Source organism: Protomyctophum bolini (genome assembly GCF_963924005.1).
Source record: "Protomyctophum bolini genome assembly, chromosome: 12".
NCBI classification, from domain to species: Eukaryota; Metazoa; Chordata; class Actinopteri; order Myctophiformes; family Myctophidae; genus Protomyctophum; species Protomyctophum bolini.
Genome location: NC_137873.1, coordinates 39,495,393 through 39,516,645, shown reverse-complemented (window position 1 = coordinate 39,516,645; position 21,253 = coordinate 39,495,393). Strand labels below are relative to the sequence as shown.

The window sequence follows — 21,253 nt, the reverse complement described above, 5'->3', positions numbered from 1 at the left end:
CTTCCATATTCAAACAAACAAATGCTAGAATAAACATCAAAGAGAGGTGCATATCGGTCAGAGGGGTCAAGCTGTGGAATGGATTGGATGACGAACTAAAAAACTGTAGTACAATAAATAGATTAATTAAGATAATATAGAACATTGATGTGATGTTTTGTTTTCTCGTTTTGTTGTTTTTGTCTTGTTCCTGTTAACTGTATTGTCCTGTCTGTCTTTGTTTTTGTTTTGTTTTCTTGTTTTTTTCCCCTTCTGTTTGCTTTGTTGTATTATTTTACCTATGAAAGCCATTTATCTGTTAGAAGGGTAGGCACTATAAGCTTAGGCTTCAGCCTACACCTTTTTGGTCTGTTTCTTTTGCACAACAAAAAGCAGGCACTGTATTGATTTGTTATAATGACCAAAATAAATAAACTCTACTCTACTAATATAGCATATAATATATAAACACAATATAAAACACACGTCAGTGAAATAATAATTATATATATATATATATAAATTTAGTTTAGAAGATTTAGCCACGCCCCAAACATATCTTCAGAGAACTGTATCCGAGTACAGCGCACTGCAACAAGTGACCTGACAATATGAAAATACTCTCATTTTAGATCATACAAAACCCATGACAACCCATAGATACATATAGCCTACAAAACGAACATATAGGCTTACCAAATGACCAAGTCAGCAGCCGAGCATACCTCTCATCGTGATGGGGTTGTGAGGACCCACAACTGACGTCCTGTCAGCTGCCTGTTCAGAACACCCTTAATAAACGTCTCACTCAGGACTCACCTATTGTATTATTGCACAGTAGTTCATTAAAAAAAACACCTAGTTTTATCATTGTAATTCAGATTAGCGTGAGACGGTTTATCTGACAGGCTCTGAAATGACAAATGTATTTGGATAGACAGTTTAATTGGAGCTCGTGTAGTTAGTAGACATGGCGTGCTAGACCTCATGGGGCAGTTCCTTTAGTTAATAAAGTACAAATATAGCTACACGTTACATTAATTTATAAATACTGTAGTTGCTATATGGTATTATCTAATATAAGTGTCTGAATAAACTCTTTAAAGAAAACGTGGGTGGCTCTTAAAAGAGCCTTTGGGTTGTTGGTAGATCAAGTCAGCATTATTAACCTCCGAATCCGTACAGAGTGCGTCCCTGTCTCTTCAGAGCATAGACTACATCCATGGCGGTCACGGTCTTTCTCTTGGCGTGCTCGGTGTAGGTGACGGCGTCACGGATCACGGACTGTGATATTTTGTAAAATTGTGGAAAACCAATACAATTATTTGAAATGGCTGCTTATGACTTTGATTCTGCATAATTTCCTGTTCTCCCGCCAGCTTGCTCAGCTCTATTGTCCAGCTAAAATATTTACTAGGGTAGTCAATGAGTAAATCTATATTTCAACCGTTCTATTCCACGCTCCAATCTAGTAGTCAGAAAACCAACTGGAGCTATTCATCCGAAATTATATTTCTATGACCCATGTTCCTGAACTTCACAGACCTATGAGACATTGGGTTGTGGGTGTGAATATGAACTAGTATAGTACAAACAGACGGTCAGATGTCTTAGTCAATTTTACTGCAGGGGATACACAAGGCCCTATGCAAGAATGAAATTAACTCTGTAGAGAAAACGTGGGCGGCTCTTAAAAGAGCCTTTGGGTTGTTGGTAGATTAGATCAAGTCAGCGTTATTAACCTCCGAATCCGTACAGAGTGCGTCCCTGTCTCTTCAGAGCATAGACGACATCCATGGCGGTCACGGTCTTTCTCTTGGCGTGCTCGGTGTAGGTGACGGCGTCACGGATCACGGACTGTGATATTTTGTAAAATTGTGGAAAACCAATACAATTATTTGAAATGGCTGCTTATGACTTTGATTCTGCATAATTTCCTGTTCTCCCGCCAGCTTGCTCAGCTCTATTGTCCAGCTAAAATATTTACTAGGGTAGTCAATGAGTAAATCTATATTTCAACCGTTCTATTCCACGCTCCAATCTAGTAGTCAGAAAACCAACTGGAGCTATTCATCCGAAATTATATTTCTATGACCCATGTTCCTGAACTTCACAGACCTATGAGACATTGGGTTGTGGGTGTGAATATGAACTAGTATAGTACAAACAGACGGTCAGATGTCTTAGTCAATTTTACTGCAGGGGATACACAAGGCCCTATGCAAGAATGAAATTAACTCTGTAGAGAAAACGTGGGCGGCTCTTAAAAGAGCCTTTGGGTTGTTGGTAGATTAGATCAAGTCAGCGTTATTAACCTCCGAATCCGTACAGAGTGCGTCCCTGTCTCTTCAGAGCATAGACGACATCCATGGCGGTCACGGTCTTTCTCTTGGCGTGCTCGGTGTAGGTGACGGCGTCACGGATGACGTTCTCCAGGAACACCTTGAGGACACCGCGGGTCTCCTCGTAGATCAGACCGGAGATACGCTTCACTCCGCCACGGCGAGCCAGACGGCGGATAGCGGGCTTGGTGATTCCCTGGATGTTATCACGAAGAACCTTGCGATGACGCTTGGCGCCTCCTTTTCCAAGACCTTTTCCTCCCTTACCTCTTCCAGACATCGTTGAGTTAGCAGTAGTTCAAGAAGTGAATGATTTGAGAAGCAGAGCCTTGCCTTTTTATGTGTGTTCTGAGGACGTAAGGGAGGACAGGCAGAGTGAGAGCTGCGTAAGCGTTGCCAATGTGCACCCTCCCCCACCCACACACATACTCCTCCCCTTGGTCACATCACCCATTTGTTTTTACAGTAATATTGCTATTCAACTCTATAATCATATAATTGCTGTTATGTTTTCCACTCCAATATTGCTTTCCCTGTTTTTATTCCATGGCAATTAATCTTCTTTTTAACTCCCTAATAAAGGAGATTTTACATGTTGCTTCTTCTTGCCCCTCATGTGTAAAGTGTATTTGGGTGAGTACCCAAATACACTTTACACATGAGAATACACTTTACACATGAGGGGCAAGAAGAACCTGAAAAAAGCGCTACATAAGTTTGAGATATTATTATTAAATATCAAATTGTATTATCATGAAAGAGACAATAAAGACAATCATTTATATGTAAACATTTGTAGAAACCCTTGGAAAGCATAAATAATAACATTACATGACTTTATGGCTTATTTTCCTATGCTGTACTCTCGATAATTCTAAATACTACAGCATGCAGAGGAGAAGTCATAACAGATCTAAATACTACAGCATGCAGAGGAGAAGTCATAACAGAACCATCTAAACACTACAGCATGCAGAGGAGACGTCATAACAGAACCATCTAAATACTACAGCATGCAGAGGAGAAGTCATAACAGAACCATCTAAACACTACAACATGCAGAGAAGTCATAACAGAACCATCTAAATACTACAACATGCAGAGGAGAAGTCATAACAAAACCATCTAAATACTACAACATGCAGAGAAGTCATAACAGAACCATCTAAATACTACAGCATGCAGAGAAGTCATAACAGAACCATCTAAATACTACAACATGCAGAGGAGAAGTCATAACAGAACCATCTAAATACTACAACATGCAGAGGAGAAGTCATAACAGAACCATCTAAACTACAACATGAGGGCCGCTAATTGGGGAACCCGTCCTTTATTTTGATTTATTTGGAACTACCGTATGTCATTGTACACTATTCAAAGTTGATTTGAACCAAACTGATTCATGGTTTAGCAGTGTGAAGATAAATGCCAGATTAGAACTGGCCTTTTAATAATTGCGTGGTGTTTGACTTCTAACAAACAGGTATAAAGTGCCTGCTGCTCACATGAACACCATTATAGTGAGGATAGGATACTCTTATAAAACAATGTGGTTGGCTCTTAAAAGAGCCTTTTGTGGGTATATAAATATGGAGCAGACAGTTTACTTCTTTTTGGGCGCTGCCTTCTTTGCTGCCTTGGGTTTGGCAACCTTCTTGGCTGGAGCTTTCTTGGCTGCTGCGGGCTTCTTAGCCACTTTCTTGGGGCTCTTGGTGACCTTCTTCGGGCTTTTAGCTACTACTTTCTTTGCGGCAGGCTTCTTGGCTTTCTTGGGTGATTTCTTGGCGGCTGCGGGCTTCTTTGCTACCGCCTTCTTGGGCGATTTCTTAGCCGCTGCGGGTTTCTTGGCTGCAACGGGCTTCTTTGCTTTGACTGCTTTCTTAGCTGCAGGCTTCTTTACCTTCACCGCTTCTGCCTTGTTGATCTTGAAAGAACCAGACGCGCCGGTGCCTTTGAGCTGGACCAGGGTGCCTTTAGTGACCAGGCTCTTTACGGCGGTCTTTACGCGGACCTTGTTCTTCTCCACATCGTAGCCGCCGGCAGCCAAAGCCTTCTTGACCGCAGCGAGAGACACACCGCTCCGCTCCTTGGAGGCGGACACAGCCTCGACGACCAGCTCAGCGACGCTGGGGCCGGTCTTCTTGGGTCGGGGAGCTGCCTTCTTCTTAGCGGCCTTGACCGGCTTGACCGGAGCTGGTGCTGGAGCGACTTCTGCCATTATTCTCTCGGATAGTAGGTTGTTGCTCCTGTAATACTTTACATAATACATAATGTATGCTGTAATACATAATGATGCTGAACGCTCTGAAGGGGCTGGACTTAAACACCACATGAGAACCATGTAGACTCAACACACACAGCAGCTCTACTGAAGTATCTTAATGTGACACTTTTGTGTTTTCTCCTCGATTAAAACATCATATAACTATCTACTGGGTATATTATGTAATGGAACAAAGAGCTGACCAGTTAACACACATGTTCCTTTTTTACATGAATACATCTGAGATGAAAACGGCACTCTAGTTTTTAAGTTATATGATAAAAACGCCACCCTTCCACAGTCCGACACCAGCGTTTACTAGACAATTTGTCTTCTAAAACATTTTAAACTACGATAAATTAACAATGTTACTCAAACTCGTCTTAGCAGACATGCATGGCGACGCAATAACATAAACTATACTTTTGTTTTGTCTTCCGTTTTCCTACAAACAGAAGGTTTTCTGACACAAGTAAACACACTCCAGTTGAGAACAGCATGGTGGAGTTGATACTAACTTCCAATGACAGAGGTTGTACACTTGGTCAATTTGTGTTCAAAAACGTATTGCTATCAAAATACAGAAAACTACACGTGTTTTCATCTTCAATCAACTGCATGTATTTGTGCATGTTTATTTATTTGGTTATGGCACACATTACCTCACTTTCACTGATATGCCTACACTCCTTCCATGCATTACCACTAAAAATAATGTGATGATGTAGGCAGACAAATGTGACTTTGGAACATGATGTTGTATTTTGGCATGAATTACTTAACTTAAACTGGTGTGTACAGTAGACTATACTTTTGTATTAATACGAAAGTATTTGTTGTATTGTCACATTATGGACAACATGGAGACTATAATGTATTTTATGGACACACTAGTCACGACTTCATATGTATTATTTTCAGAGCCACCCACACTTTCAATATTTATTCAGCTAAGTTTCATGATCAATGAGGCCAATAATTAACTACTTATATGTAACCCGTTCTCAACAGTGATAGTAGTAATGGATGAATTGATTACAGAGGTGGCAGTGCATATTTAGGTGAGGAGACTTTGAGACAAGCTTGGTTATGGTTATGGAGCCTCACACAGCTGGACTCAAGTTAACATTATATGAATTGCAGTGATCAAACTGTTTTCTTTCTCCAGTATTGTGCCAGTTCAACATACGAGTCTGAAAGGTTGTGATTATTTGGGTCAGGATGTATTTTTTCCCCCTAGCAATGCTGATAAACAGCACCAACATCACTTTAACCATATTTTTAAATTGTTTTAAGAATAGCAGATCTACACGATTACACATAGTCACAGACTTACAGTGTTGTTGTTTTTTGAGGGGATGTCAAAGACTTTGGTATGCGTGTAAACACAAACTTTGTCCCAATACAAACATGAAATGTCATTGACAATGAATGGCCAGTTCTGAGTGTTTGTGTTAAGCCATTGACAATGAATGGAGAAATTAGGTCAAGTGTCTGCCAAATAATGCAGAAATTCATTCGTAATGAATGGACTCATTCGAGTCATCAGAATAAGAATGTTCAAGACCTCAATTTTAATAGAATATCCCATTCCGGTAGGCCTATAGATCACCACACTTAATTCCGAATGCTACTGGGAGTTTGGAATACAATTATTATTTTACACATGTCTGCCCTTAGTAGACTATCGTGCTTTATGTCCATGCAGAAATGCGCTATTTTACCCATTCGAAAAATACACATATACCAGTTTTCCCCATAATAAAATGCGCTATTTACAAACCCATCAGCGAATTACAGTGCCATTGCCAATTTCAGTGTATGGAACTATGGATGCTATGTTTTTTTTCGTTCTGGGTGGAGGCCGTGTGTGGTTGCAGGGACTGCGCTTCAAAATATATATTTTATCAGATAATAGCCGTTAGTTTATCGGTTATTAATTTCTTAAGGTATACCGGTTATGGGTTTGCCATCTCTATAATCCAGTTATATTAAAAATTAATCTTGGTCATGTTAACAATTGAGGATAGGAATACTCGTATTCAGGTTCCATGTAAACAGCTGGGTATGAATCTGTTCAGAATGAACTAATTAATTCTGAATACATTTTGTGCATTTAACTGCCAGTGTACCGATTTTAAAGTAGGCTACTTATTGCCTAAAATAGTCTGCCTCAGGACTGTAAAAATATAGGGGAATAATAATCTTTTTCAAACACATTTGGTGGCTCTTAAAAGAGCCGTTTTTGGGCTGCGACAGTGACGGATTTGTTTAAGCACGTTCTCCACGGATACGACGAGCCAGCTGGATGTCTTTGGGCATGATGGTCACCCTCTTGGCGTGGATGGCGCACAGGTTGGTGTCTTCAAACAGACCGACCAGATAAGCCTCGGCGGACTCCTGGAGAGCCATGACGGCGGAGCTCTGGAAGCGCAGGTCGGTCTTGAAGTCCTGGGCGATCTCCCTCACCAGGCGCTGGAAGGGCAGCTTGCGGATCAGCAGCTCGGTGGATTTCTGGTAACGACGGATCTCCCTCAGAGCCACTGTACCGGGACGGTAACGGTGAGGCTTCTTCACTCCACCGGTGGCCGGCGCGCTTTTACGCGCTGCCTTGGTGGCGAGCTGCTTCCTGGGCGCTTTGCCACCGGTGGACTTACGAGCTGTCTGCTTAGTTCTTGCCATTGCTTATACTATCAAAGCTCTGACTAGTAGAATATTTTTCTCAGAGCAAACTGCTGCGTTTTATTAGCGCCTCGATGACGCCTTCGTCCTCTGATTAGTCAGTGGTCAGGAACCTCCTTGTTTGGGGAGGTACCATGCATCACTGGCACCGATTGGAGGACAACTCTTACGGAATAGTAGTTTCCACTGCAAAATAAAATGCATTGCTCTATCTTGTATGACACGGCGCAAATAAATAAACATTTCTACTTGTGACAAAAATCTTGTCTTAATCATAGACTGTAAAAAGGTCTTAATACATAATTAACACTCACAACATATTAATGTGATCAAACTTTGGACGCTTTTGGCACACAGAAGGGATGATGATGAACTAAAATGTGCCTTGCACTGTCTTGAATGCAGCAGTTTGCTACCCTTTTTGCAACAATACAACTTGTTTAAAGAGAGAAAAAATTGCAAGAACCAAGCAGACCTAAATGATTAAGATGCCTCAGCTGACTGCCTTAGTGCCTGCCGCCTTAAACTGACTATCTTAATATCATAACTATAAGGCAATTGTATGTTCATACTTTATGTACATTTAGCCTACAACACTACATTTAGTCTCATATTGCATGGATAATATTTTATCCCACTTGCTCTGACTCTGAGAGACGTGCGGTCAAGAACCTCCGTCTTTGGGAAGAGTCACAGTGTTGCCAACTCTCCAGTAACGGAAGTAGCTAGTGGCTCCTCGAAAAGTCGCCAAAAGTCGCCAGGGGTGGGATATGCGCGCGCGTAGCGCGCGCCGCCCCTAGCGACTTTTTTGCGTCCCTAGCGACTTTTAGGCGCCCCTTAGTGCACTTAGTTTGTATCATCTCTTCATTTGATAACACATCGTTTAAACTCATTGTAATATTAAAAAAAAACATACCTCAATTTAACTAATGTTTAGAACGCTATTTTGTTCCGATCCATACAGGAATTAGAAGGTTAATACTTTATGCATCCGAGTGTGTATTTTATTTTTTACTAGCAGACTAAACTGAGCTGCCAGTGCTTCCTCCTTTCTTGCTCTGTCGAGCTCGAGGGGCGCGTTCGGAAATACCGCACCGGAGCGCACTCGCCTAGGCAGAGCAAGAAAGGAGGAAGCACTGGTAGACAGTCTGTGCAGTGTGCACATAACCGAGCCAAGGAAGCCACTGAGCCTGCTGTGACCTGTGAGCCAGACCAGACGCGCCGACCACTTTTAGTTTTGCCAATTTCGCGGATTTGAGGCTGAGAAAAAAAAAAAAAGATTTTATCTCTGGCGCATATCTGGCGCCTGTCAACACGATTTGTCCCCAATTCACCAGGGGAAAAAAGCTAGATTTCTCGCCAGAAGCTTTTCACTAATTCAGTCGCTAGGGGGGTCTGGAAAGAAGCTAAATATGACGACAAATCCGCTAAGTTGGCAACACTGAAGAGTCAGAGTTTAGACTGCAGAGGAACCGATCACACCACTAGCAGTGATTGGTGGGAAACTCATACACACTCAGCCCGCGCTCTCATCCGTCTCTATGATTGGCGAAGCGCACAACCCCACGCTATACTTTACTAAGCTGAATATATAAAACGTGTCGCACGCCTCTACTCCCGCATATTTCTTCGAGTGCTTATTATTCTAGTCATAAACCTAACCTACTACAAAATGAGTGGCCGAGGAAAAACTGGAGGAAAGGTGAGGCAGAAGGCTAAGACCCGCTCATCCCGTGCCGGGCTCCAGTTCCCCGTGGGTCGTGTCCACAGGCTGCTGCGTAAAGGCAACTATGCCCAGAGAGTCGGTGCCGGCGCCCCGGTCTATCTGGCGGCTGTCCTCGAGTATCTGACCGCTGAGATCCTGGAGTTGGCTGGAAACGCTGCCCGCGACAACAAGAAAAGTCGTATCATCCCCCGTCACCTCCAGCTGGCCGTCCGCAATGACGAGGAGCTCAACAAACTGCTGGGTGGAGTGACCATCGCTCAGGGCGGTGTGCTGCCCAACATCCAGGCTGTTCTGCTGCCCAAGAAGACCGAGAAGGCCGCCAAGAAATAAATCTACTTAACTCGACTGAACGAACCCCCACAAAGGCTCTTTTAAGAGCCACCCACTGTTTCTGGATTAGAGTAATTTCCAATATTCTAAGTGCGCACTTTTATAGTTTAATTATTTATAGCTTCATTTCTTCAGTTGGAATGGGAAAAAAATAAATGAACCCACACTGCTTGTCCATTCATTTCCCGCTCTATTCTACATGAGGCCCTAAAAATGTCTCTATGCTCCAAATGCTGTTCATGTAATGCTTGCATGATATTTAGTAATATTCATCTATACACATGTCTGAGCACATGAACACAAGACTCGGACTAACTGGTATTGGTTTAGCCGACATGTAGTGGAGTAAATCTGATGTAAATGAATGCGCCGTACTGAATTAAAGTTACATGCCCAGTATTAGCAGTTATTCAGAAGAGCGTCAGAAGACTGACCTAGACTAACTGGTTTATAGTATTTGGATGAACTCTTTCTTGGAAAAGATGGGTGGCCCTTAAAAGGACCGTTGTGTTTAGAGCAGACAGAAGAGTTTACTTGGAGCTGGTGTACTTGGTCACAGCCTTGGTGCCTTCAGACACTGCGTGCTTGGCCAGCTCACCGGGGAGCAGCAGGCGGACGGCGGTCTGGATCTCCCTGGATGTGATGGTGCGGCGCTTGTTGTAGTTAGCCAGTTTGGAGGCTTCACCGGCGATGCGCTCGAAGATGTCGTTGACGAAGGAGTTCATGATGCCCATAGCCTTGGAAGAGACACCGGTGTCGGGGTGGACCTGCTTCAGGACCTTGTAGATGTAGATGGCGTAGCTCTCCTTCCTTCCCTTTCTGCGCTTCTTGCCACCCTTCGTGGCAGTCTTGGTGACGGCGCCCTTCTTGGAGCCCTTCTTGGGCGCTGGTTTCGCTACTTCAGGCATCGTGGTTGTATTCAAGAGAATACTTCAGTTGCAGTGAAGAATGTGTAAGATGGCGCTCTCGTACCACTATTTATACAGAGCCAATCCAAATGAAGCGTGTGACTCCTAGCATATGATTGGCTGATCCTGTCACAAAGAGTCTTTGTTTTCTGTATTATGTTTTCCCGCTCCTGTGCTCTATTGTCCCTGTAACATTGTGAGGGGCTAAATATAATAGCCCCTTTAGGCTTTATTATTAATATGTATTGTAAATGTATAATTTAAAGCCCCTTTTTTGACACCCACATTTCCCCATTATAAAGGTATATCTATATCTATATCTGCAAATTAATTTGCCACAACTTAAACTAACTTTGCCTAACTATACAGGGAAACACTGTATTCTGAATATTGCAAATTAAGATAATGAAACCGGCCTGCTGAAACCAGGAACCGGATTAACTACTACATTCATTAACATGTTCTTTATTGGCACCAAAATGCATTCATCCAGAGAGAGTACAAGCTTTACCAGAAGTAATAGAAACTGTTTTGATAGTTGTTTTTATCCCTTCCTATAATGTTTGTTTTAAAAAGGGATAATTCATGTTTGTTTTTAGTTCAATGTTTTAAAAACACCAATGACAAAGATAACGTTTTGTTGATTTTTATACAGAGCGGTCCAATGTTATACAGAACATCCACATTCATAGTTATGCAATGATGTTTTACAATAAACTTGATTGAGACATTCAGTCAGAGGCCCTTAACCTCTATATTTGGAAGGTTGAACTTGGAGATAGAGTTGGCTATGTACTATAATGTTCTCCTCCACCCTGTCTGCTCTTAATGCCCTGTAGGCCTACATCTGTTTCAATGTGTTGCACTGTCAGCTTGTAGATCTGCTATTATGTTTTCTATCCTAACTATTGTATTCGTTACCCCTCCAGGGGCAATTCGTGTCTGTGTGTGTAATGTTTAACAGCACACAAAGCCCTTCATTAAAGGCCAGAGGATTTGTGTAAGTTTCAACTTTCAATTATTCCAAAGTCGTTGTTCAACAATACTATACATCTATACTATGCTATACATATGTACTATGACGTGCTATGACTACATACAATGCAATTATAGTGCTGTCTACATAACATGCTATAAGTCTGTATCAAATGCTATCTGACGTATTATAGCCTTCACACAATACATGCAACTCCAATGATATACAGTATTTGTATTGTTTTTGTTGTGCTACGGATCTCCCATGAGTGAAATAAAGATTGAATATACACTGCATAATCTGCATTAGTCTCCCACAATGCAAGGGTTACAAATTGATGAATGAACCCTGAGGGTTTTACTGTGCACATGTGAGTTGGCCAAATTGAAAGTAATACACATTTAACACAACTTTGAACATTCCCCCAAAAATACTAGAAACATGCTCAACCCCCACCTCAACTTTGAAAGGCCAACGCTGATAAATGTTGATTAGGATTTATACTAAAACTGTGTCTCTTACCAGGACTATGAATAACTGCTGGTTTTGGTGTAAACAGTGAATTCTGTTGAGATAAACACAATGGAACAATGCCTCCATTCCCCACAGGGTGGAGCTGAATTATTCATGCATATTAACAGTCACTATATACATGTACATGATCAAGTTACAGAATATTTTGCATACACTATAAATTGAGTATGTGCCAAGTTAGATACTGCAACAATGGCACTTTTGGTCGGCACACATTACAAAATGAAACCATTTCATTAGCTTCTGGCTCATTGTGAAGTCAGTTTTAAGTGCATAAGCAGTCAATATCAAAGGATAATAGCTCTTTAAATAACACATTTGGTGGCTCTTAAAAGAGCCGTTTTGGGGATGGGACAGTGACAGATGAGTTTAAGCACGTTCTCCGCGGATACGACGGGCCAGCTGGATGTCTTTGGGCATGATGGTCACCCTCTTGGCGTGGATGGCGCACAGGTTGGTGTCTTCAAACAGACCGACCAGATAAGCCTCGGCAGACTCCTGGAGAGCCATGACGGCGGAGCTCTGGAAGCGCAGGTCGGTCTTGAAGTCCTGGGCGATCTCCCTCACCAGGCGCTGGAAGGGCAGCTTGCGGATCAGCAGCTCGGTGGATTTCTGGTAACGACGGATCTCCCTCAGAGCTACTGTACCGGGACGGTAACGGTGAGGCTTCTTCACTCCGCCGGTCGCCGGGGCGCTCTTACGAGCTGCCTTGGTGGCGAGCTGCTTCCTGGGCGCTTTGCCGCCGGTGGATTTACGCGCTGTCTGCTTGGTTCTTGCCATTGCTTATTCTCTCAACGCTGCGAGAAGTAGAATATGTTCTAAAGGGAAAACTGTTGCCTTTTATTAGCGCCTCGGAGACGCCGTCGTCCTCTGATTGGTCAGTGATCAGGAACCGCCTCGTTTGGGGAGGTACTATAGGCATCACTGGTACCGATTGGAGGGAAACTCTATACAAACGTCAACTGGACTGGGGCTGCTGTAATAATAAATAATAAGTGGACGTTTATTGTCTTAATGCATGTTAAAGCCAGGCACTGTAACCCATGCAATGTGACACAATGTAGGCTAATATAACGGATCATTATGACTACATACAATGGTGTATGATGACTCATCATCACTGACAAACTTGATGTGGCCAACTACTTGAACATCTTCTTTACAAAACTAAACTATACTTGGAGTGTTACTAGATCCTAAACTTTATTGGACTAAACAAGAAGAAGTATTGCCGTAACCAGGAAATGTTCTAGCTACATAACACTAAACACTAGGAAAGCAGTAATTCAAGCTCCAGTGTTATCACATCTTGAGTATTGCCCAGTAGTCATCTGGTCATCGGCTACAAAAACAGACATACATAAATTACAAATAGCTCAAAACAAAGCTGCCAGATTAGCTCTCCAGTGTTCCAACAGGACACACATTGCAGAAATATATCATGGTTTACTGTTGAGAATAGATTACATTCACGTATTCTTACGTTTTTCAGAAATGTATTAATGGACAAAAAACCACAGTATTTCTTTGAACAGGTAACACATGTAAGAGACGAACATAACCATATGACTAGACAAGCCAGTTCGGGTGTTTTGGTGGCACCTAAACCAATAAAGAACAGATATTCTTAAATCTTCTATTATCTATAGAGCAGTAATAGGTTGGAATGCACTACCAAAGTGTATAACCAATACAAATACAAAATTCATCTTTAAAATCGAGTTAAAAGAACACCTTATGTAAATCATACTGCAGTAACCCTGGGAAAATAATAATTCAAATGTATAATGTGTTGAAAGTGATTTGTTGCTATGTTTTTCTTTGTTTTTTATTTCTCCTATATGTTTTTTATTTTCTTATTTTATATTTTATTTTACTATGTTTTATTTTGAGTTAGTGTTTGTAAACAATTGTAAGTATTGCCTTTGTTAAATGTTAAATGTTTGTCTGTGTCGGACCCCAGGAAGACTAGCTTTTTTCAAGGCAAAAGCTAATGGGGATCCTTATAAACAATAAACAATAAACAAACATAGCAACAACGCTGGTTAACAAACTGCCCTCCCACTCTGGGACATCAAAACCTTCTACAGAAACCTAGGTGTAAAGACATTTAAACTAGTTATGGTAACAACTGATGAGGTACTTAAAATTAAAAAAAAAAATTGAGTGTCCTCCAACCCCAAGGCCAACCCCATGACAATATTCCCTCCAAATTTCTCAAGATACTCGGCCATCTCTATAGCTCCAATCATCACCCACATAGTAAACCTCTCCATCAAACAGGGATATTTTTGTTTTGTAACTTAATGTAATTTGCAAACAATTTTCAATAAAGTATATAAAAAGTGAGCTAGCAACCGTGGGATGTGAGGATTCGAGACGCTGTCGTAGACTGTTCGCCGCTCTATTGTGCCTCTGTATTAAATTGACTAACAGCCTGAATTCACACCAACTTGACTGTCAACACTATCCCTGATTCAGTTTGTGATATGACAGAGAGCCACTCACCCCAGATGTGGTGGTCATAGCTGTGTTAATGTGCGTTAATGATATTAAAAATTACTCTCATATTGAAACAGTGGGTGGCTCTTAAAAGAGCCTTTGTAGTTTGTTCAGTCGAATTGAAGCAGGTTTATTTCTTGGCGGCTTTCTCGGTCTTCTTGGGCAGCAGAACAGCCTGGATGTTGGGCAGCACACCGCCCTGAGCGATGGTCACTCCACCCAGCAGTTTGTTGAGCTCCTCGTCGTTGCGGACGGCCAGCTGGAGGTGACGGGGGATGATACGACTCTTCTTGTTGTCGCGGGCAGCGTTTCCAGCCAACTCCAGAATCTCAGCGGTCAGATACTCGAGGACAGCCGCCAGATAGACCGGGGCGCCGGCACCGACTCTCTGGGCATAGTTGCCTTTACGCAGCAGCCTGTGGACACGACCCACGGGGAACTGGAGCCCGGCACGGGATGAGCGGGTCTTGGCCTTCTGCCTCACCTTTCCTCCAGTTTTTCCTCGACCACTCATTTTGTAGGTTTAGTTATAGAGTAATAACAGCTCGAAGAAATGTGATGAAACACAGGCGAGCGAGATCTTTTATATGTTCAGCTTGGTAAAGTATAGTGTGGGGCTGTGCGCCCCACCAATCATATAGACGGATGAGAGCGCGGGCTGAGTGTGTATGAGTTTCCCACCAATCACTGCTAGTGGTGTGATCGGTTCCTCCCATTCTAAACTCTGACTCCTCCCAAAGAGGGAGGTTCCTGACCACACATCTTCAACAACACTGAAAACTGTGCCTCTCAGAGCTACAAGTTAAGTTACACGTCAGTACAACTGCTTTACAGAGAGAGAAATGTCAAGAACCAAGCAGACCACACCTAAATAAGAATAGATTATTTATTTATTCTTGTAAGTAAGCATAATTGTATATTGTATTGTAATGTACATAATAATAGATAATATTGCATACATTGTATGCAATAACAAGTGCAAGACCCCGTTTTTTTCATTGACATTGAGTATTTGACTGCATGTGTACACGTAGGTTTATCTGATTTAAATTATTACACCATTCCAAATTTCCACACATACAGCTCCCCAGCTCCACCCTGTGGGGGAGGGGAGGCATTGTCCCATTGTGTTGAACTCAACAAGATGCTTTGATTTCAGTTGTTAAAATGTTTTACAAATATAGTACATTTGAGACTTTGAGCCTTTTGGCCTACACTTTCTACAGGGCTATAACTGACAACAGGTTTCTGAACTGAACAACCGATGGCCTTCATTCTGACGACAGAGGGCTTTCACTGTGATAAATGAGAACTCACATTTATTTCTGGAGTTTTTATTTGTATTGATTTTAAACAGAAAAAAACACGTACATGCTGGCATCATTACAATAATAACACCCAGATACTAGGAAGTTGGAACAGATGTTACATGAAATAGATTTCCTCCATATTGTTCTGTTCACAGACCTATAGATTAGTGCAGTAATGTACAGTCTAATCATCACATCATTGAATCACATCAACATAATAGTTACCGGTAAGCAAGTAAAATAAAATAAGCAAATGAAACACAATGTAAAAATACTTTTGAATTCAGTAAGAATCGTATAATGTTATATGATCGCTGTGCCCCAGTTGCAAGTATTATGATGTGTTTATGCATTGCATTTTGAAGAGAGCTTTTTTTTTTTTACTGCTCGGGTCTCTCTTGGAAAATGTATAGTTTTCATCTCAATGTGCCGACCTGATTAACTAAAGGTATTAATGCGGTGACATACTCTTACCCAGCACCTACTTATATATTGAAAACAAAATATGTATTTTAAGGTCATTCATTAAAGCTCCTACTAACTGACGTGATAAACGAATTAATTAATGTGCTAATCACCAAGTGTGTCCTGTTGTTCATGTTGTTACAATCATGAACAACAAGTATTACAAGTATTCAGATTGTCATGCTAGCTAAGTTTGTATTCCCCACTGCCATCATTTTCACTCTGCATTAGTAGACAGTGCCGTGAGTGCCTTCATCAGAACATTGTTGGCATCAGTTGCCAGGTCATCCAGACATTTATTCAACATATAGTATGTGCTGCTAAAGGACATACTAGCTGCTATAGCGGAACCAATTAAAGGGATCAGGCTGAATAGATACTCAGCAGTACTTTCCGCAGCCGCACATGTTGAATAGGCAGCAAGAAGTTGTGAAACCGCTTTGGGACCAAATTCACTAAACTTAAACTGTGGTGCAAATTTCATTTCAGCCTTCAACTCCTCCACTGGCACACCTGATCTGTCTGCAAGTTTCTGCAGGCTCTCATCATCAAGGTTGAAAGCCTTATAATAGCTCTTAATCTCTGACACCAAAATGCCCAAATCCACAGCGATTGAGAGGCCTGGGACTGGCAGTGCAGCCCCAAGTCCAGACACAAATGATACCTTCCAGATGCGTGTGTGTAGGGCTTCCTTCTTCTTCTGGAGGATCTCCATGGTGATGGTGGGCACAGCGAGGAGCAGCGCATGTTTCTTCTGGTTAGGGAGATCCTCTTCTATGTGGCGAAAAAGCCGGTCGAAGTCGTAGAGACCAAGGTCATGGCAGGAGATCAGGAAGACATCGGCTACTTTGGTTTGTCCAAGCCCTACAATAAATGAAACATTAAGACAAAAAATTGAAATCTTTTAGACAGTAAACAAAGTAAACACACTTATTCACATTCTAATCAGACTCTAAACCGAACCCTTGCATTATTGTATTTGTTAAAATTGTTTATTTATTAGTGCTGGAGGTGGGACCAAACACAACACAGTTTTTCCTCATGCCTCCCATACATGAAATGGATTCTTATATAGGCCTACAACTAAATTAAAAATAAGGCCTGTCCGTCTGGACATTAGTTAAGCTCATGTAGATTCACAATGGAAGCTCTGAGAGGTTTACAACTTGGCATACTTGAAGCCAGGACATGCATCCCTCTACATTCTAGGAAAATAATAATGTCAATGTCATTTGAACACAATACAACAACACAATGTAAGTCTATGAAGAATGTATTTTTTACTTTGTAGTGACTCTACCATGGATTGTCATAGCACATATAAGGGCTTGTCCAGCAATACCAATTGAAGTCAACATAAAACTAATGTTTGATACTGTAGATAGATTGAATTATGACTGCCACCACTTTTGTAGTAAAGTATTTTTATACAAGAATCAATTTCATGTATGGGAGGCCTTAGAGATGAGGAAAAACTATGTTTTAACTTTTTGACTGTTCGTCACAAGACTATATGGTATATGGTGCAGCTGCAGCTGACGATTTTAAATACTATAAGCATACTTAGTGTAATCTAAGAGAACTGTAATCTAAGAGAGTAAAACAGCCAAACCTTTGATGCAGTCTTGTCGGATGGATTCCAGTACACTTCTCTCATTGAATCCACGTTTCCTTTTCTCTGCCCTAATGTCGGTGTCAATCTGATTGCGTATGAAGTAGAAGTTCTTTTTCATTTTCTGAATCTCACGGACGAGGTCAACATTACATTCTCTGAAGCGTTGCGATGCGACAATGATGAAAAAGTCATATCGTTTAAATTTAACATCAACAAGGTATCGGTCTGCTTTGAATGCAGATGTACCAATGCCAGGGAGGTCCCACAATGTGACATTTGGGTAGTCAGGGTGCGGATATGCTTTTGGCTCCTTGGTGCACTCCACAACGTCAGTCTGGGCAGAGCCGGGGTCATCATCCCGCAAACGGCGGAAGGCGTTGATGAATGATGACTTTCCAGAGCCTGACTCCCCTGTGACGGCGATGTTCAGCTGCACTTTGTTTATGTTTGCTAAAAACTCCTGAATCTTTGCCACTGCTGAGGCCGAGTCCTGATTCTCCAAGGCGTCTTTCATGGCTTTTACTTCATCCACATTAAATTTAGCCATAATTGTGTGTAAAAAAAATCAAAGAAAAAAAGAAAAGTTGAATAAAGTTGAAAAATATAATAACAGATGGAAGACAATTGATTCCTTTTTCCCTTGTGGAGGAGCAGGAGTAACCAGACTGGATACAGAAGAAAAGTTATTCTGTGAAATCTAGGCTTTAGGTCTATGGAGTTGCAACAGTCTCAGATTCTCCTTACATACTCGAGGCCGAGGGGCAGTCCTTCATGGTTCCACCCAGTGGAGTAAAGGACATTTACTTATAAGTGCTGTAGCCTACTGAATTACAATCTTGAGGTATTTGCACTTTACTTGAGTATTTCCATTTTCCAATACTTGTCCATGGCAATACCCGGTCCCACTACATTGATAAACTTTGGTTACTATAGTTACTTTTATTATTATTATTACAAAACACAGCCCGATATACATTTTGGCCATTTGAAAATAGCCGATAAGCTCACAATGTGATGCATTGTGAGCTTGTAGATCTGCTATTTAATTTCAAAAGCTTTGTATACATTGGAAAACGTGAAATGGGACATTCTGCATAGTGAGTATGTTCTACTTTTGGTCAAGAGGCCAAAACCTTTGTACTTTTACTCAAGTAAATTTTTTTATTCCTTTTTCTTGTAACGGAGTAAGTTCTACATTGCAGTGATACTTTAAATTATAAGTAAAACTATTGAGTACTTGTTTCTAACACTTGCAGGTGGATTCCTTCATGACCAATCAAATGATAGCTTTTCATTGTGAAGTGCTCAGTGCAACAATTCAGGTGATTTCAGTTTCAGTTTGACGAGATCAAACTGTCCTTGTGTGGAAAGGGCAGAGTCAACATTTTACAACAGCAGAGTCAACATTGTACTATTCTGCTTATCTCTAGCAGGACGCCCACACCCTCACTGCGTTGGTTCCCAAACTTTTCCATGCCAAGGACCCCCAAATTGACACTAATTATCCCCCATAAGAGAAGAGTTTTACGGCTCTAGCAGTAATACTAATAACAATAATAATAAACTTTATTTTTCATGACATGAAATGCAGCTCAAAGTGCTTACAGAGCAATGGAGGGGGAAAAAAGAAAAGCAAGGCATAAAATACATTAAAATAATAGCAGTGAGGACATGAATAACAAGGATTTAAAAGCTGTGCTTTAAAAATGTCTCCAGAGGCTGCCTGTCGAAGGTACAGTGGGAGTTTGTTCCACGCAGGCATTACATTTAAGACAAATGCACTTGGAATGGGAAATAGAGGGGGAGAAATTAAATAGTTTTTTAATTTGTAATTCTACCAACAATCGGTTCGGTAGTGTCATATCCCTAATATGTATGGCATGGTGTAGTACAGTTGAGTTTTGGTTTTGCACCCCAGCCTACTGACAGGAAATATGCTGAGCTGTGTATCGGACGGTTATTCTCTTGAAACCACATGGTTTCATGGAAATCATCCACCCACATTTCTTATCTCTTTACACAACTAACAGTAATAAAACAGGGGAGTAAATTATGCCTCTCAGTCACACATCATGATGATATCAGATTATCTAATTGTGAAAGTACAACAGAGGTTAACGTTATGCGATAACCAGCATTGCTGTGTCTACCTGTTATTACTTCATAAAAGATAACAAACACTTTCAGTTTCATGATATGGTGTCCTGACTCAGGAGCATCCATCCCATTTCGGTCACTGGAGGAAGACCAGGGTGTGGCAAGTGAGCTTGGTTCCAGACAAGAGCTTGATAATGGGAACTGTAATGACGATTTCCTGTATTAGCAGGTAGCTGTCAGTGGGCTGGTGTAAGTTTGGGGAGGGAGTCGAATGCTTGAGCCCAGTATATTTAGGGTACCTCTTTTTATATTGCTTGGAAGTATATTATTATATTATATTATTGAAAAAACAAACTGTAGAACATATGAAACACATCTATTCATACTGTACAGCAGGGGTGCCCACACTTTTTTGATTTGCGAGCAACTTCAAAATGACCACCTCAACAAGATCTACCCACCAAAAGAAGTGGTGAAAATGTATAGCAGCGCATTTGGGATGGGAAATAGAGGGGAGGAAATGGAATTAGTAGGGTTTTTTTAAAATATATAACTAACTTGATAATGCAACTGACGTCTGTGCTCAACACTCTTAACAAAGTATTGCATTGTGGGTTTGAGCTGACAGGCCCTTTTTTATGTCAATCAATCAAGTCACCTTAATTCAAGTGTCAGATGCCAATTCTTTTTTTAATTATATTTATATATTTTAGGGGCATGCCATGTGGTCTACCTGCACAGCCTTTGTGATCTACTGGTAGATCACGATCTACCTTTTGGGCACCCCTGAATCGGTCTACAGTGTAGACCGATTCAGAAACGGGTCTCATGGCAACGCATGTCCTAGGCGGAGACAACATATCTGCAGTGTAAACAGTCGGCTCTTCTACTACATTGAATGGGAAAGTGACTAATGTTAGTCTGCTCAAACGTTACTCTTTTACCTAACACTAACTTTACAATGATGCCCAGAACATCGGGATGAACCTGTGTGGGGTTATGGCTGCGCCAACAGTAGTGGCCACATTCTTTGGAGAGAAACGGAATGTCAAACTAGATAAAGTGCCCCTCAGGGCACAGGTCTCCTCTCCACCAGGGCAGGTCAGGTTGTGGCCTCCTGGTGGCGCTATAATAGGCCAATGTGAAAAGGGTGCCATTTCTTCTTAAGCCTTTGATGACAATTGGATGATTTGAGGCATTTCTTTCCCCCAAAAATGGGTTGGTGGCACTATAACAGGCCAATGTGAAAAGGGTGGCATATATTCCTCAGCCTAGTTGGAAAGTCTGTGAAAGATTGCACGTAAATTGCACGATGCGTTCATGATTTGAGGCTTTTTGTTCAAAACGGGAAACCAATCCTGCTAAATTTGAAAGCCAATGTTAGCCTATTAGGATGGAATAATATATGAAATATCGGACAGATCCGTCTTGAACACATGACTATAGAGATACTGTGTAACAATTTGCGGGATTTTTGCTCAGAATCTGGAGGAGTAAAAATTGTTAAGTCGGCCTATAAAA

General features: G+C 41.4%; 8 protein-coding genes across 8 annotated transcripts; 1 reads left to right on the top strand and 7 right to left on the bottom strand.

The window, feature by feature from the left end:
* Positions 1–2,270: 2,270 nt before the first annotated feature.
* On the bottom strand, positions 2,271–2,601 carry LOC308325799 (histone H4; the record flags this gene model as incomplete). Its single annotated transcript, XM_080778495.1, has 1 exon — positions 2,271–2,601. The coding sequence occupies one exon, from the start codon at positions 2,599–2,601 to the stop codon at positions 2,290–2,292; it is 312 nt and encodes a 103-aa protein (XP_080634621.1). The 3' UTR covers positions 2,271–2,289.
* A 1,326-nt stretch (positions 2,602–3,927) lies between these two features.
* On the bottom strand, positions 3,928–4,542 carry LOC308325988 (histone H1-like; the record flags this gene model as incomplete). The annotated part of the gene is made up of 1 exon (XM_080778787.1): positions 3,928–4,542. The coding sequence occupies one exon, from the start codon at positions 4,540–4,542 to the stop codon at positions 3,928–3,930; it is 615 nt and encodes a 204-aa protein (XP_080634913.1).
* A 2,316-nt stretch (positions 4,543–6,858) lies between these two features.
* LOC308325009 (histone H3.2) lies at positions 6,859–7,269 on the bottom strand (the record flags this gene model as incomplete). Its single annotated transcript, XM_080777389.1, has 1 exon — positions 6,859–7,269. One exon carries the CDS (start codon positions 7,267–7,269, stop codon positions 6,859–6,861), a length of 411 nt encoding a protein of 136 aa, XP_080633515.1.
* Positions 7,270–8,941: 1,672 nt separating this feature from the next.
* On the top strand, positions 8,942–9,325 carry LOC308325088 (histone H2A-like; the record flags this gene model as incomplete). The annotated part of the gene is made up of 1 exon (XM_080777496.1): positions 8,942–9,325. One exon carries the CDS (start codon positions 8,942–8,944, stop codon positions 9,323–9,325), a length of 384 nt encoding a protein of 127 aa, XP_080633622.1.
* Positions 9,326–9,855: 530 nt separating this feature from the next.
* Positions 9,856–10,233, bottom strand: LOC308325231 (histone H2B 1/2-like; the record flags this gene model as incomplete). Its single annotated transcript, XM_080777687.1, has 1 exon — positions 9,856–10,233. The coding sequence occupies one exon, from the start codon at positions 10,231–10,233 to the stop codon at positions 9,856–9,858; it is 378 nt and encodes a 125-aa protein (XP_080633813.1).
* Positions 10,234–12,112: 1,879 nt separating this feature from the next.
* Positions 12,113–12,523, bottom strand: LOC308325090 (histone H3.2; the record flags this gene model as incomplete). Its single annotated transcript, XM_080777498.1, has 1 exon — positions 12,113–12,523. The coding sequence occupies one exon, from the start codon at positions 12,521–12,523 to the stop codon at positions 12,113–12,115; it is 411 nt and encodes a 136-aa protein (XP_080633624.1).
* A 1,852-nt stretch (positions 12,524–14,375) lies between these two features.
* LOC308326026 (histone H2A-like) lies at positions 14,376–14,759 on the bottom strand (the record flags this gene model as incomplete). The annotated part of the gene is made up of 1 exon (XM_080778836.1): positions 14,376–14,759. One exon carries the CDS (start codon positions 14,757–14,759, stop codon positions 14,376–14,378), a length of 384 nt encoding a protein of 127 aa, XP_080634962.1.
* Positions 14,760–16,096: 1,337 nt separating this feature from the next.
* On the bottom strand, positions 16,097–18,336 carry LOC308325790 (interferon-inducible GTPase 5-like). The gene is made up of 2 exons (XM_080778484.1): positions 17,633–18,336; positions 16,097–16,884 (listed from the first exon to the last, which is right to left on the bottom strand). The coding sequence occupies exons 1-2, from the start codon at positions 18,180–18,182 to the stop codon at positions 16,238–16,240; spliced, it is 1,197 nt and encodes a 398-aa protein (XP_080634610.1). The 5' UTR covers positions 18,183–18,336; the 3' UTR covers positions 16,097–16,237.
* Between the last annotated feature and the right edge of the window lie 2,917 nt (positions 18,337–21,253).